Here is a 15,053-nt window from a genome sequence, read left to right on the forward strand (position 1 = left end):
ATTGTATGCAACAGTGAGTTCAGAAATCCAATACCCCAGCAGATCAGTGCCAGAAAGAGGCAAATAGACTGGTCCATGATCATGGTATATAACAGAGGGTTACATATGGCAACATACCTGTCATAAGCCATGGTGCCTAGTAGTATGCACTCAGATCCTCCCAGCATAATAAATATAAACATCTGAATAAAACAACCAACAAAAGAGATATTTTTGTCTTTATTTACCAGTATATGCAATGTGTTTGGAAGGATAGTGGAAGTATAGATAAGTTCTATTAAGGCAAGATTCTTCAGAAAAAAATACATCGGTGTGCGAAGCCGACACTCTGCTTGGATAATTATAATAATCATGAGGTTTCCTGTAACTGTCATTATGAAGGCTGTTGCAAACAAAACAAAAATTAATTTCTGCTGCATTGGTGTTGTCTCTAATCCCATCAGAATGAAATCATGCTCATTTGCAGTGAAGTTTTCACTTTGTTTCTCTTTACCTGGCTCTAAATATTTAAGTCTTGTGAAAAAATGTAATGGTTAGTATTTAAATATACATAGTACATAGTAATACATAGTTACATAGTCTGAAAAGAGACATGTATCCATCAAGTTCAGACTTCCTCACATTTATTTTTTACTGTTGATCCAAGAGAAGGCAATATCTACTTCAAATACTTAATGGGTTACTCTAGTGGGTTATTTTTTTGTTTTGTTTTTATACCTCCACTTGAAAAAGCCTTTGAGGCGAAATGCGTTTTGGCTATTATATGCTGTTTTATCCTGTTTGTTATCTGTTAAAATAAAGGTATTTTGGCTTATACTACACTCAACTAGTGTGCCATTTTACTCTTTCTTTTACATATTATTCTATTTTGACCTCTACTGCCTGACACCTGTATTTTTTATCACCAGTATATCCCTGGTGGGGATTATACCACCCACGCCATATCCATCGAGCAGTTCACCTGCTCTGGTACATGTGAGTACGTTCTTCATTTATTTTTAATCTATTATTATTTTATATAGAAAGCACTATTGTGTTTCCTTTTTTATCTTTTTATATTTTATGGTCCTCACACCACCAAGACACCACTCGCACTTATCCTTGCAAGTGGGGATTGTACCACTGTATGCCATTCATACTGGAGCTAGTTACAGCTCCATAAAACGTGAGTAGGATTATATCTTATTCCTTTTACCAGCTTCTATTAAGAACATACTACCCTATTATTTCTTCTCTTCTCTGTTATTTCATACAGATCCAAAGCTGAACCCAACCTGACACTCTCATAGAAGAATCACACAGCACTATTTACAAGTGAATTCCCCCTATTACCACTGTGGACTCTCATATATTGGATTTCCTGGCTTTACCCCACTTGGGACTGAATCATACCCATTTATTTGTGGACTATACTATTGTTTTTACTTATTTATTTCTTTATATTGTGGCGCTACCCTTATCTTCCTTTATTTATTTTTTTGTTGGTTTGTTTGTTTGTTATTAATAGTTTAAGCTATTTTCACCCATTTACTTTAGTCCGTACTACCCTTTTTTAACATGTAAAAGTTGGTAAAATTATATAAAACGTACCTGAAATCCAGCGCCAGGCCAAGTTCTCCTGGATCTTCTCCATACCTCTTTTGTGGCGCTGCATTATCTTCTTCTACTGTTTTGGCCTATCAAATACTCCTCATAGAGAAGCATTGATTGTGCTTCAGTGCATGTATTAGGAGGGGGGGTGAGAACTAATATGTGGGTGGATGAGGACATGAACAATGGAAGGGAATCTCATGGAAGGACAGTGAGAAGGAAACTATAAAGGATGGCACTGTTGGAGGGAAATGGGAGGAATATTTTAATTTAAAAATGCACAGTGGTTGGAAAAGGGAGGTGAGCTAATTCAAGTACATCTAGGAGACAGTGTGCACATGAGTCGCTCATACACAGTCCAAAGGCTTTACTTGCAGGCATGTTCACAGCGCTGCCTGGAAGTGAAGAACCAGATTTTGTCTGTTGCCAAATGTTATTTTTGTGCACAATTGACATTTGGCATACCAGAAAAGAGCTCTGGGCTACCAAACTCACTTGTTCCCAGGGTACAACTAACCCCTGGCACAAAAGCACAGACATTTTTGGATGTGCAGTGTTTCAAGCAGATTTCTTCCTTAATGACCACTTCAAAAAAACAGAAGTATTCATGAACATTGGAGTAACCCTTTAAACTATGATTGCCATAGAAATATTTAGAAACAAAATAAATTGCAGCTCTTACTGGTGCATTTTAATTAATAGTGAATTGCAGAAATACAATCCAATTCACCAAAAATAAACATAAACATAACTCAGAATTGTGTTGTGGTTTGTTCTCTAAACAACTAATTTATGAAATTTGATAATGAAGGTACAAAATTCACCCCCACAAAGTGGTGTTGGTTCTCCAGATCACTCAGACTGCTTGAATACAGAGGCTAGGGAAGATTCCAGAAGCTAGTTGCTAGTTATCTCATTTCACTTCATTTGCCAGTAGTGATGTCGCGAACACAAAATTTTCCGTTCGCGAACGGTGGACGCGAACTTCCGCAAACGTTCGCGAACTGGCGAATCGGGCTAACCGCCATTGACTTCAATGGGCAGGCAAATTTTAAAACCCACAGGGACTCTTTCTGGCCACAATAGTGATGGAAAAGTTGTTTCAAGGGGACTAACACATAGACTGTGGCATGCCGGTGGCAAAACTCCCATGGAAAATTACACAGTTGATGCAGAGTCTGGTTTTAATCCATAAAGGGCATAAATCACCTAACATTCCTAAATCACAATGGATATGGATTGACACCTGGCATATGACATATTGACACCTTGACATATGGATTGACACCTGTCCTCGGAGACCCTGATACACACAGACACAGAGCACAATAGGGACTGTTCCCCCTACATAGGTTCACTTGGCAGATATGGATTGACACCTATCCTAATGATCCCTGATACACACTGACACAGAGCAGAATAGGGACTGTTCCCCCTACATAGGGTCACTTGGCAGATATGGATGGACACCTATCCTAATGATCCCTGATACACATTGACACAGAGAAGAATAGGGACTGTTCCCCCTACATAGGGTCACTTGGCAGATATGGATTGACACCTATCCTAATGATCCCTGATACACACTGACACAGAGCAGAATAGGGACTGTTCCCCCTACATAGGGTCACTTGGCAGATATGGATTGACACCTGTCCTCAGGGACCCTGATACACACTGACACAGAGCAGAATAGGGACTGTTCCCCCTACATAGGGTCACTTGGCAGATATGGATTGACACCTATCCTAATGATCCCTGATACACACTGACACAGAGAAGAATTGGGACTGTTCCCCCTACATAGGGTCACTTGGCAGATATGGATTGACACCTGTCCTCAGAGACCCTGAAACACACTGACACAGAGCAGAATAGGGACTGTTCCCCCTACATAGGGTCACTTGGCAGATATGGATTGACACCTGTCCTCAGGGACCCTGATACACACTGACACAGAGCAGAATAGGGACTGTTTCCCCTACATAGGGTCACTTGGCAGATATGTATTGACACCTATCCTAATGATCCCTGATACACACTGACACAGAGAAGAATTGGGACTGTTCCCCCTACATAGGGTCACTTGGCAGATATGGATTGACACCTGTCCTCAGAGACCCTGAAACACACTGACACAGAGCAGAATATGGACTGTTCCCCCTACATAGGGTCACTTGGCAGATATGGATTGACACCTATCCTAATGATCCCTGATACACACGGACACAGAGCAGAATAAGGACTGTTCTCCCTACATAGGGTCACTTGGCAGATATGGATTGACACCTATCCTAATGATCCCTGATACACACTGACACAGAGCAGAATAGGGACTGTTCCCCCTACATAGGGTCACTTGGCAGATATGGATTGACACCTATCCTAATGATCCCTGATACACACTGACACAGAGAAGAATAGGGACTGTTCCCCCTACATAGGGTCACTTGGCAGATATGGATTGACACCTATCCTAATGATCCCTGATACACACTGACACAGAGCAGAATAGGGACTGTTCCCCCTACATAGGGTCACTTGGCAGATATGGATTGACACCTATCCTAGTGATCCCTGATACACACTGACACAGAGCAGAATAGGGACTGTTCCCCCTACATAGGGTCACTTGGCAGATATGGATTGACACCTGTCCTCAGGGTCCCTGATACACACTGACACAGAGCAGAATAGGGACTGTTCCTCCTACATAGGGTCACCATTTTTAGCCCAAGGCAGCTCATCTATCAGGCCTTTTTTAGTCAAATGTATCGCCCGCTGTCAGTCCCTTCGGGATCCATCCCTCATTCATCTTAATAAAGGTGAGGTAATCTAGACTTTTTTTACCTAGGCGACTTCTCTTCTCAGTGACAATACCTCCTGCTGCACTGAAGGACCTTTCTGACAGGACACTTGAAGCGGGGCAGGTCAGAAGTTCTATCGCAAATTGGGATAGCTCAGGCCACAGGTCAAGCCTGCACACCCAGTAGTCAAGGGGTTCATCGCTCCTCAGAGTGTCAATATCTGCAGTTAAAGCGAGGTAGTCTGCTACCTGTCGGTCGAGTCGTTCTCGGAGGGTGGATCCCGAAGGACTGTGGCGATGCGTAGGACTTAAAAAGCTCTGCATGTCCTCCATCAACAACACGTCTTTAAAGCGTCCTGTCCTTGCCGGCGTGGTCGTGGGAGGAGGAGGATGACTTTCACCGCTTCCCCTGTTAGATTCCCGTTGTGCTGTTACATCACCCTTATACGCTGTGTAAAGCATACTTTTTAATTTATTTTGCAAATGCTGCATCCTTTCCGACTTGTTGTAATTTGGTAACATTTCCGCCACTTTCTGCTTATACTGGGGGTCTAGTAGCGTGGACACCCAGTACAGGTCGTTCTTCTTCAGCCTTTTTATACGAGGGTCCCTCAACAGGCACGACAGCATGAAAGACCCCATTTGCACAAGGTTGGATGCCGAGCTACTCATTTCCCGTTCCTCCTCCTCAGTGATCTCAATGAAGGTATGTCCTTCCCCCCAGCCACGTACAACACCACGGGTACCAGATAGGTGACAACGAGCACCCTGGGATGCCTGTTGTGGTTGGTCTTCCTCCTCCTCCTCAAAGCCACATTCCTCCTCTGACTCCTCTTCCTCACAATCCTCTTCCAGCGTTGCCGCAGGTCCAGCAAGCGATGCTGATAAGGCTGTTTCTGGTGGTGATGGTGACCACAACTCTTCCTCTTCCTCTTCACACTCATCTACGGCCTGATCCAGCACTCTTCGCAGGGCACACTCCAGGAAGAAAACAAATGGTATGATGTCGCTGATGGTGCCTTCGGTGCGACTGACTAGGTTTGTCACCTCCTCAAAAGGACGCATGAGCCTACAGGCATTGCGCATGAGCATCCAGTAACGTTGCAAAAAATCCCCAGCTTCCCAGAGGCTGTCCTAAAACCCCGGTCATACAAATATTCATTAACGGCTTTTTCTTGTTAGAGCAGGCGGTCGAACATTAGGAGTGTTGAATTCCAACTAGTCGGGCTGTCGCAAATCAAGCGCCTCACTGGCATGTTGTTTCGCCGCTGGATATCTGCAAAGTGTGTAGGAATGCCTGAAATGGCCACACACATTCCTGGCCTGCTTCAGGACGTCCTGTAAGCCTGTGTACTTATGCACAAAGTGTTGTACGATCAGATTACATACATGTGCCATGCACAGCACATGTGTCAACTTGCCCAACTTCAATGCCGCCAACAAATTTGTTCCATTGTCACAAACCACTTTGCCGATATCCAGTTGCTGCGGAGTCAGCCACTTTTCCACCTGTGCGTTCAGGGCGGACAGGAGTGCTTGTCCGGTGTGACTCTCTGCTTTCAAGCAAGTAAAACCCAAGACGGCGTGACACTGCCGTATCCAGGATGTGGAATAGTACCTGGGGATCTGGGGGGGTGCCGTTGATGTGGAGCAAGACGCAGCAGCAGAAGAAGACTCAGCCGAGGAGGTTATGGAAGAGGATGGAGTAGGAGTAGTAGAGGAGGTGGCAGCAGGCCTGCCTGCAGGTCGTGGCGGTGTCACCAACTCCTCTGCAGAGCCACGCATTCCATGCTTGGCAGCCGTCAGCAGGTTTACCCAATGCACAGTGTAGGTGATATACCTGCCCTGACCATGCTTTGCAGACCAGGTATCAGTGGTCAGATGGACCCTTGCCCCAACACTGTGTACCAGACATGCTATTACTTCCTTTTGCACAATCGAGTACAGGTTGGGAATTGCGTTTGTGAAAAGAAATTTCGTCCGGGTACCTTCCACTGCGGTGTCCCAATAGCCACAAATTTTTTGAACGCCTCAGACTCCACCAGCTTGTATGGTAAAAGCTGGCGGGCTAATAGTTCAGACAAGCCAGCTGTCAGACGCTGGGCAAGGGGGTGACTTTCTGACATTGGCTTCTTACGCTCAAACATGTCCTTGACAGACACCTGTCTGTGGGCAGATGAGCGGGAACTGCTCATGGCGAGAGACGGAGTGGCGGATGGTTGAGAGGGGGCAAGGAGGACAGCAGTGGTTGACGTGGCTGAAGATGCTGGACCAGGAGGAGGATGGCGGCTTTGAGTTTGTGTGCTGCTTGTACTCATGTGTTGATCCCATAGACGTTTGTGATGTGCGATCATGTGCCTACGCAAAGCAGTTGTACCTAGGTGGGTGTTGGACTTCCCACGACTCAGTTTCTTTTGGCACAGGTTGCAAATGGCATCGCTGTTGTCAGAGGTAGACACACAAAAAAAATGCCACACTGCTGAGCTCTGCAATGACGGCATTCTGGTGGTGGACACAGCATGCGTTGATTGTCATGCTGTCGGGCTGACCCCGGGTGCCGATGCATGCTGTCTGACTGTGCCACTAGCTCCTTGTGACAACCTCCCCCTGCTTCCAACTCGTCTCCTCCTCCTCCTCTCTGTCTTCCCATCTGAATTTTCGCCCTGTTCTTCTTCTTGCCGAGCGGGCACCCACGTGACATCCATGGACGCATCGTCATCATCAACCGCTTCACTTGTATTTGACAACTCAGCAAAGGAAGCAGCAGCGGTTACAACATCATCATCATCACACTGTACGTCCATGTGTGTAATGCTGCCTGCCTGAGACATATCCCTGTTATCTACATCCTCTGGCAATAATGGTTGCGCATCACTCATTTCTTCAAACGGATGTGTAAATAACTCCTCTGACATACCAAGTGAAGCAGCTGTGGTGCTAGTGTTGGTAGTGGCGGCAGGTGGGTGAGTGGTATCTTGAGAGGTGCCCAAAGCTAAGCTGGAGGAGGATGGTGCGTCAAGGTTCTGAGCGGAAGCTGTAGAAGATTGGGTGTCCTGTGTTAGCCTGTCAACTATGTCCTCAGAACTTTTCAAGTTCAGGGTACGTGGCCTCTGAAAACTGGGCATTATTCTAGGGCAAAAGGGAATCACAGCACCACGACCACGATGGCCCCTGCGGGGTGGCCTGCCTCTGCCTGTCATTTTTTGTTGGATTAGTGGTACTATGCGTGCAATCTACTGTGAGACCAGATATGAGTGGCAATGTGCACTGGCAGAAGTTGGCAGAGTACACGCTGTAGGCCTGACACCCGCTTGAAGACAACTAACTGCTATTCAATCTATAACAGTAGAAAAATGTTTTTGGTTTTAAATGCACGCTATACTGACACCAGATATGAGTGGCAAAGTGCACTTGCAGAGGTTGGCAGAGTACACGCCGAAGGCCTGACACCCGCTTTAAGGACACTGACTGCTATTAGCTTACAGTGAAAAAAATTTTTTTCTTTTTAAAGGCACGCTATAATGACACCAGATATGAGTGGCAAAGTTCACTTGCAGAGGTTGGCAGAGTACAAGCTGAAGGCCTGACACCCGCTTTAAGGACACTGACTGCTATTAGCTTACAGTGAAAAACTTTTTTTTCTTTTTAAAGGCACGCTATAGTGACACCAGATATGAGTGGCAAAGTGCACTTGCAGAGGTTGGCAGAGTACACGCTGAAGGCCTGACACCCAGACGCTTGCAGACAACTAACTGCTATTCAATCTATTACAGTGAAAACATTTTTTTTTGTTTTTAAATGCAAGCTTAAGCTATTGTGACACCAGATATGAGTGGTGGCACTGGGCAAGTGGGCAACTGCAATTACATTACACAGAAAAAAAAAAGCAGACTGATGTTCTAGCCCTAAAAAGGGCTTTTTGGGGTGCTCTCTTTACAGCAGAGATCAGATGAGTCCTTCAGGACTGTAGTGGACACTGAATACCCTAGCCTAGCTATCAATTTCCGAAGAAAAGCAAAATACTCAAATAGTTGGGAAAAAAAATCCGAACTTGAAGAGTATAAACTGGGGTATAAGGTAAATATATAAACAAACGTTCTTGAATTAGTTCAGTAAATAGTTAGATAGCATGGGTACAAAATAGAAAAGCCTATATAGTGCAATTAAGCCTAAATGGCTCACCTCTAAAGAATCCTAGCAATAAACAGCTACCTACTAAAAAATCCCTCTTGAAGAGCGACAGACTAGAGACTTTAATAAACTGTACGTAGGGTCAAGACTAGAAGCTCCAAGAGTAAACAGCAGGTTAATATAGCCGAATGAATAGCTAGGAGACTGGTCACTAAACAAAGCTTAGATAGTTATTATAGTGCCGTGTGACTTGTATTATCACCTATACACCTATAAGTTTATAAATTCACAACCAAGGCACAATAAACAGCCATTCGGCTAAAATAACAGGCTTGCTGGAAAATATGACTGCTGCTAGCTTGTATATTATAGCTACTCGCACCAGTAGGGGATTGGTGATATCCCCCTTGTTCGCTGTGTAGCTGACTGTAAAACAGGGTCTAAATAAAGGAGCAGACAGCAATATTGTTGAATCCCAGTCTAACATAACAGGCTTGCTGGAAAATATGACTGCTGCTAGCTTGTATATTATAGCTACTTGCACCAGTAGGAGATTGGTGGTATCCCCCTTGTTCGCTGTGCAGCCGACTGTAAAACAGGGTCTAAATAAAGGAGCAGACAGCAATATTGTTGAATCCCAGTCTATGCACTGTTAAAACAAACCCTTGTAAAGAGGTATGTAGTGACCAGATAAGAGGTGAAAAAGAGGATGAGAAATTAAAGTGAAACTATGTGCAGAACCATACTTAGGATGTTGGTTACCTGCACATAGTGATAGATAGCCCTAGTGAAAAGAAATAGAAAAAGGGGTTCCTTTTCTCTCTATTTCTTTTCTTTTATGTAAACATAATTTTTCTGTGGATTATTTGGCATTATCTTTGTGTGCGGACCTACATGTACCTATTGTGACACAATAAAATCTTACCTATAATATCACAACTTAAAAAACAACGACGTTGAGATCGTCCTTTAGCAGCATGTCAATAACACTTACCTGAATTCCATTTGATTTTTCATCAGTAAATCTCTAGTTCATATATTTCATTGTAATATATTAGATATGATATGTTAGTTGCACAAGTTGGTAAAAGTATTAGGATTCCATAGCTTTGAGATCTTCCCTTGTTTGAAGAATGGTGGATTAACTGTATATGACAAGCAAATATCCTCTTTATAGCTAGTTCAATGTGTGTAGTACATGGGGATTGATTTAATTTCTCTTTAGGGAGTAATTACTTGAATAGTTTCGATCACTATCAGGGTTTTTTACCATAGTGAGACATTTACAATAAATTTGAATGTTCAGGTCAAAATAGTCAATCTGTAACAGAATGCCCAGCTGGTCAATCTGGAGGCAGGTTAGGCATCCACAAGGCCCCAGTTAAGCCTTAGCCAGTCACCTACCTCGCCAAATAAGAAAGCCACCTCTGTATAAGTGACTAACACATTCATTCATGATAGATATAATAAGGTGATCAAGAGGTACATAAAGTGTTTAAAGTCCCAGGTAAGAATCAGAGTGGAAAGAAGAAGTGATCAATAGACAACAACAAATGGTATGTAACAGAATTGGCTAGAGTAGGAGTTGTTAACCTTGGAACTAATACATGTTGATGGAGAATGAATTATTTTACCTATGCAATGCTTAGTGGATATCGCCCTAGACATGCTGAGTTATAAATATATGCAGTAACCTATGGATGTATTGCATACTAAGAGGTGGATTTAATAACATATATTATTCTGTAGCAACAGATATCTGGACAAGCATCCGTTGATGGCTCTTTTGGTGAGAAATGGCGAGGAAATCGAGGTGAAGAGTTAATAAAAGGCCCACAGGTGTAATTAGTACATCTGGAGATACCTTGCCTAACTCTCACCTGCAGTAACAGAGAAAATGGCACCTGTCATAGATACAGGTAAATAAAGGGTTAAAATGCATTTGCCTTAGTTAAGTCTTTCCACGTCTGCAAGGGGTTAAAAGCAAGAATTTTCTCTCTTGGCTGCAATCGATACTCCCTTTTATTTCACAGTGCAAGCTGACACAGAGAAGATGTGCTAGACATGCGCAGTAACCTCCTCCTTTGGCCTTACGCAATGGTCCAATTTAGCAACCCATACAGCAGGAAACACTCTTGATCTTGCCTTCACCAATTTCTGTACTGCCTCTAATCTCTCCAATATTCCTTTTCCTCTATCTGACCACCATCTGCTGAGTTTTGGCATCGGCATACCCAAGATCCAATTGACACCACCGTCTGAACATCAATCTCACAGAAACCGCCAATATCTTGACCTAGAGCATTTCTCCACTAATCTCCAAACTCTCCTTTTACCTATCTCAAACCTCACCTGTCCTAGCTCTGCAACCTCCTTCTACAATTCCACCCTCTCCTCTCTACTAGACATCATGGCACCTCCTACATTTAAATGCAGCAAGCGCCCCCAACAACATACCTCCAAAAATGCTCCAGAACTGCTGAATGCTGTTGGAGAAAGTCTCACTGTGCGTGTAACTTTCTCCACTATAAATTTATGCTGCACTCATATAGCTTGGCTCTTTCCTCGGCAAAAGTAAATTACTTTACTACTCTCATAACCACACTCTCCCACGAACCCAAACGACTATTTCACACATTTGACTCTCTTCTTCGCTCTATTGTTCTTCCTCCACCTACTAACTTAACTGCCTCAGACTTTGCAACTCACTTCACTGTCAAGACCTCTACAATCAGGGAAGAGATCTCTCATCTTTCTTCTTCCCCTTACAATACTTCCCCTAAATGCACTCCCTCTGCTGATCTATGTTCATTCGCACCCGCTACAGCGAAAAAGGTTTCTACTCTGCTTCAGTCCTCCCTCTCCGCCACCAGCTCCCTAGATCCAATTCCCTTGCATCTCACCCGTACTCTGTCTTCTTCTCTTTCTCTACCTCTCACTAAAATTCTCAATCTCTCTCTCTCTCTCCTCTGGCATATTTCCATCGCCCTTCAAACATGCAACTGTAACTCCAATTCTAAAGAAGCCCAACCTTGACCCTAACTCCTGTCCAACTTCCGACCTATCTCGCTACTGTCTCTTGCGTCCAAGATACTTGAAAGAGTTGTGTATGCAAGATTGACAGACTTCCTTGAGTCCAACTCTCTGCTAGACCCACTTCAGTCTGGTTTCTGTGCTAAGTACTCTGTGGAAACGGCACTGACCAAAGTATCCAATGATCTACTCGCTCCACAATCTTGTGGTCACTACTCTATCCTAATTCTCCTTGACCTTTCTGCAGCTTTTGACACTGTTGATCATCAACAGCTTCTATTTATCCTCCGCAATATCAGTCTACAAGATATTGCTCTCTCCTGGTGCTCCTCCTACCTCTCCCAGCACTCTTTCAGTGTTTCTTTCTCTGGCTCACCTTCTTCTCCACACCTCCTCTCTGTTGGTTTCCCCCAAGGTTCAGTCCTTGGTCTCCTACTGTTCTCTATCTATACTGCCTCCCTTGGTAAACTCATTATCACCTTTGGCTTTCAATATTATTTCTATGTGGATGACACGCAAATCTATCTGTCCTTTCCTGATCTCTCCCTGTCCCTCTTGACTATTGTCTCTGACTGCCTTTCTGCTATTTGTAACTGGATGGCTGCCCACTTCCTTAAACTCAACTTGACCAAAACTGAAATTCTGGTATTTCCTCCCTCAAGTGTTGTTACTCCTTTGTCTGTCTCCCTCCAAGTCATCGGTGCTACCATCAGCTCCACCACGTTGGCTCGTTGCCTACGTGTTCTCTTTGACTCCGACCTCTCCTTCACACCTCATGTTCAGTCTATCGCCAATCCTGTCGCTTCCATCTCAAAACCATCCTTAACGCCAAATGCGACTAAGGTGCTGGTTCATTCCACTGTCCTTTCTCGCCTTGATTACTGTAATCCGCTTCTCAGTGGTCTTACATGCTCCCAACTTGCACCTTTACAGTCCATAATGAATGCGGCGGCGAGACTCGTCTTCCTGTCCATCCGCACCTCCCACGCCTAACCCTTCTGTCAGTCCCTACATTGGCTTCCTGTAAGATATAGGGCTCAATTTAAAATTCTGGTTCTTGCTTTCAAATCTCTACATAATTCTGCTCCCACCTATCGATCCTCCCTAATACACAAGTATGTCCCGTCTAGGCCCTTACGCTCTGCTGAAGACTTACATCTATCTTCTGTTCGTACTCCAACCTCTGATGCGCGCCTTCAAGACTTCTCGAGGGCTGCACTGTTCCTGTGGAACTCACTTCCCTCCTCCATCTGTTTGAGAGTGCCGTTGAAGCGCTCACAGAGACCGTTAGTCTGGTGGTGATAGGGGGAACTTTGGATGGGCTTGATGCCGCACACGTTCCATAGTTGGTGGGTAAGATCTGCGGTAAATTGCGTTCCTTGGTCAGAGAGGATTTCCTTGGGGAAACCTACCCTGGCAAATATCTTAACCAGTGCATCAGCAACAGTGTCCGTCTGGATATTGGTAAGTGCGACCGCTTCTGCATAACGGGTAGCGTAGTCCACCACAGTAAGTATATATTTCTTACTGGATGGATTAGGTTTCTGTAGGGGCCCTACTATGTCGACCGCTATCCGACTGAAAGGCTCTTCGATAATAGGCATGGATATTAGTCGAGCCTTTGGATGATCCCAACTTTCCCTATGCGCTGACAGGTATCGCACGTTTTGCAGTAACGTCGCACATCTCTTGAGACACCTGGCCAAAAGAAATTCTGAGTTATCCGGTGAGATGTGCGGTGTACGCCAAGATGCCCAGCTAGGGGTATGTCATGCCCAATCCGGAGAAGCTCCATCCGGTATTTCCTAGGAACTACCAGTCGGCGCTTCTGGGATGGGGCTGTCCCTTTACCTTGGGTCTCGGTCAATCGTTGTAACCGATCTTGCTCCCAGATAAACCCCTCTCCCTCTAACCCTCCTTGTTCCTGGTTGGCCTTGGCCCCATATTTTTGAAGGGTATGGTCTTCCCTCCCAAACTCCTCTGTGGTGTTTTAGTCTAACGGGGTCGGGTCTACTTTCATAGTCGGGGCTTTGGTTCTTACCTGAGTCTCCGTGACATGTGGGCCAGTTTCTGCTGTCCAAGCTTGCAAACGAGTAGCCACTGGTTGGGCTTCATCAGTTTAACTGAGAGCATAAGTGGATGCAAGGGGACCCAAGTCTTCCCCAGTAAGACTTCTGCAGGTAAATCCCTACGTGTATATTTATATAATTATTTATATAATTTTGTATATGGACATATGAATAGTTTGTATTCTTTTTATTTATTTATATATACATAGATATATATACAATTTCATTCTAAGTGTATTTTGATATAAATATATATATATTAATATCAAAATACAGTTAGAATAAAATTTCGTATAGATATATAATTTTTTTTCATTTTTATTATTATTTTTACATGTTTAATTTAATTAAAATTACTTATTATTTGTATTTTATAATAATATATATATACAATATATATAGCTATTATATATATTATATATATACCTGTGTAATTTAATTATAAGTGTATTTTTATATTAATATATGTACATATTAATATAAAAATACACTTAGCATGACATTATATATATGATATATAGACATATATTATATAGGTATAATATATGTCTATATATCATATATATATATATATATATATATATACACATATATAATAATACTTTTTTTTATTCACTTTAACTTTTTTTTATGATTTTACACTAGCAGGGAGACTGCCTGTCAGCACAGACAGTCCCCCTGCAGGCAGACACATGGACACCTATTGTGACCATGTGGTCGCCCTGTTGGGCGATCACATGGCCACAGGGGTCCTAATCCGCCATGGGGAGACTGTCTGGGCTGCAGGCAGTCTCCCCACAACGGGAGCACCGCCGATCGCCGCCGGGGGAACGACGGCGATCGGGTAAGTACATCTTAAATTTAGGACGGTTCAGGACCGTCGTCGGTCGGCAATGAAAAAATGCCGATGACGGTCCTGAACCGTCCTACGTCCTTAAGGGGTTAACATATTTATAAATGATCTTGAAATGGGCATTGAAAGCCATGTTTCAGTGTTTGCAGATGACACAAAACTTTGTAAAGTAATAAAATGTGAGCAGGATATTGCTTTGCTGCAGATGGATTTGGATAGATTGGGGTATTGGGCACTAAATTGGCAGATGAAATTTAACGTAGAGAAATGCAAAAATATAATTTTGCCTCTTTATAAATCGCTGGTAAGACCACCTTGAATATGCTGTGCAATTTGGGGCACCTGTTCTAAAGAAAGACCTCATGGCACTAGAAAAAGTGCAGAGATGAGCTACAAAATTGATAAAAGGAATGGAGCATTTTAGTTACGAAGAAAGGTTAAAAGATGTAAATCTCTTTAGTGTGAAAAAACGGCGCCTCAGAGGGGATATGATAACATGATACAAATATATTCAGGGCCAGTATCTCTAAATCTATTCATAAACAGGGCTATACATAGGACAGGAGGTCAC

At 43.4% G+C, this 15,053-nt stretch overlaps 1 protein-coding gene across 1 annotated transcript in view; it reads right to left on the reverse strand.

Moving 5' to 3' along the window:
• The window catches only part of LOC134612105 (olfactory receptor 5AP2-like), a 35,691-nt gene extending 21,998 nt beyond the window's left edge, over window positions 1–13,693 (reverse strand). The window contains exon 1 of the mRNA XM_063456482.1: window positions 13,602–13,693. Within this exon, the coding sequence (XP_063312552.1) occupies window positions 13,602–13,693 (92 nt within the window). The remainder of the gene's footprint in view (window positions 1–13,601) is intronic.
• Between the last annotated feature and the right edge of the window lie 1,360 nt (window positions 13,694–15,053).

This window comes from Pelobates fuscus, chromosome 5 (genome assembly GCF_036172605.1).
Source record: "Pelobates fuscus isolate aPelFus1 chromosome 5, aPelFus1.pri, whole genome shotgun sequence".
In the NCBI taxonomy this organism is placed as follows: Eukaryota; Metazoa; Chordata; class Amphibia; order Anura; family Pelobatidae; genus Pelobates; species Pelobates fuscus.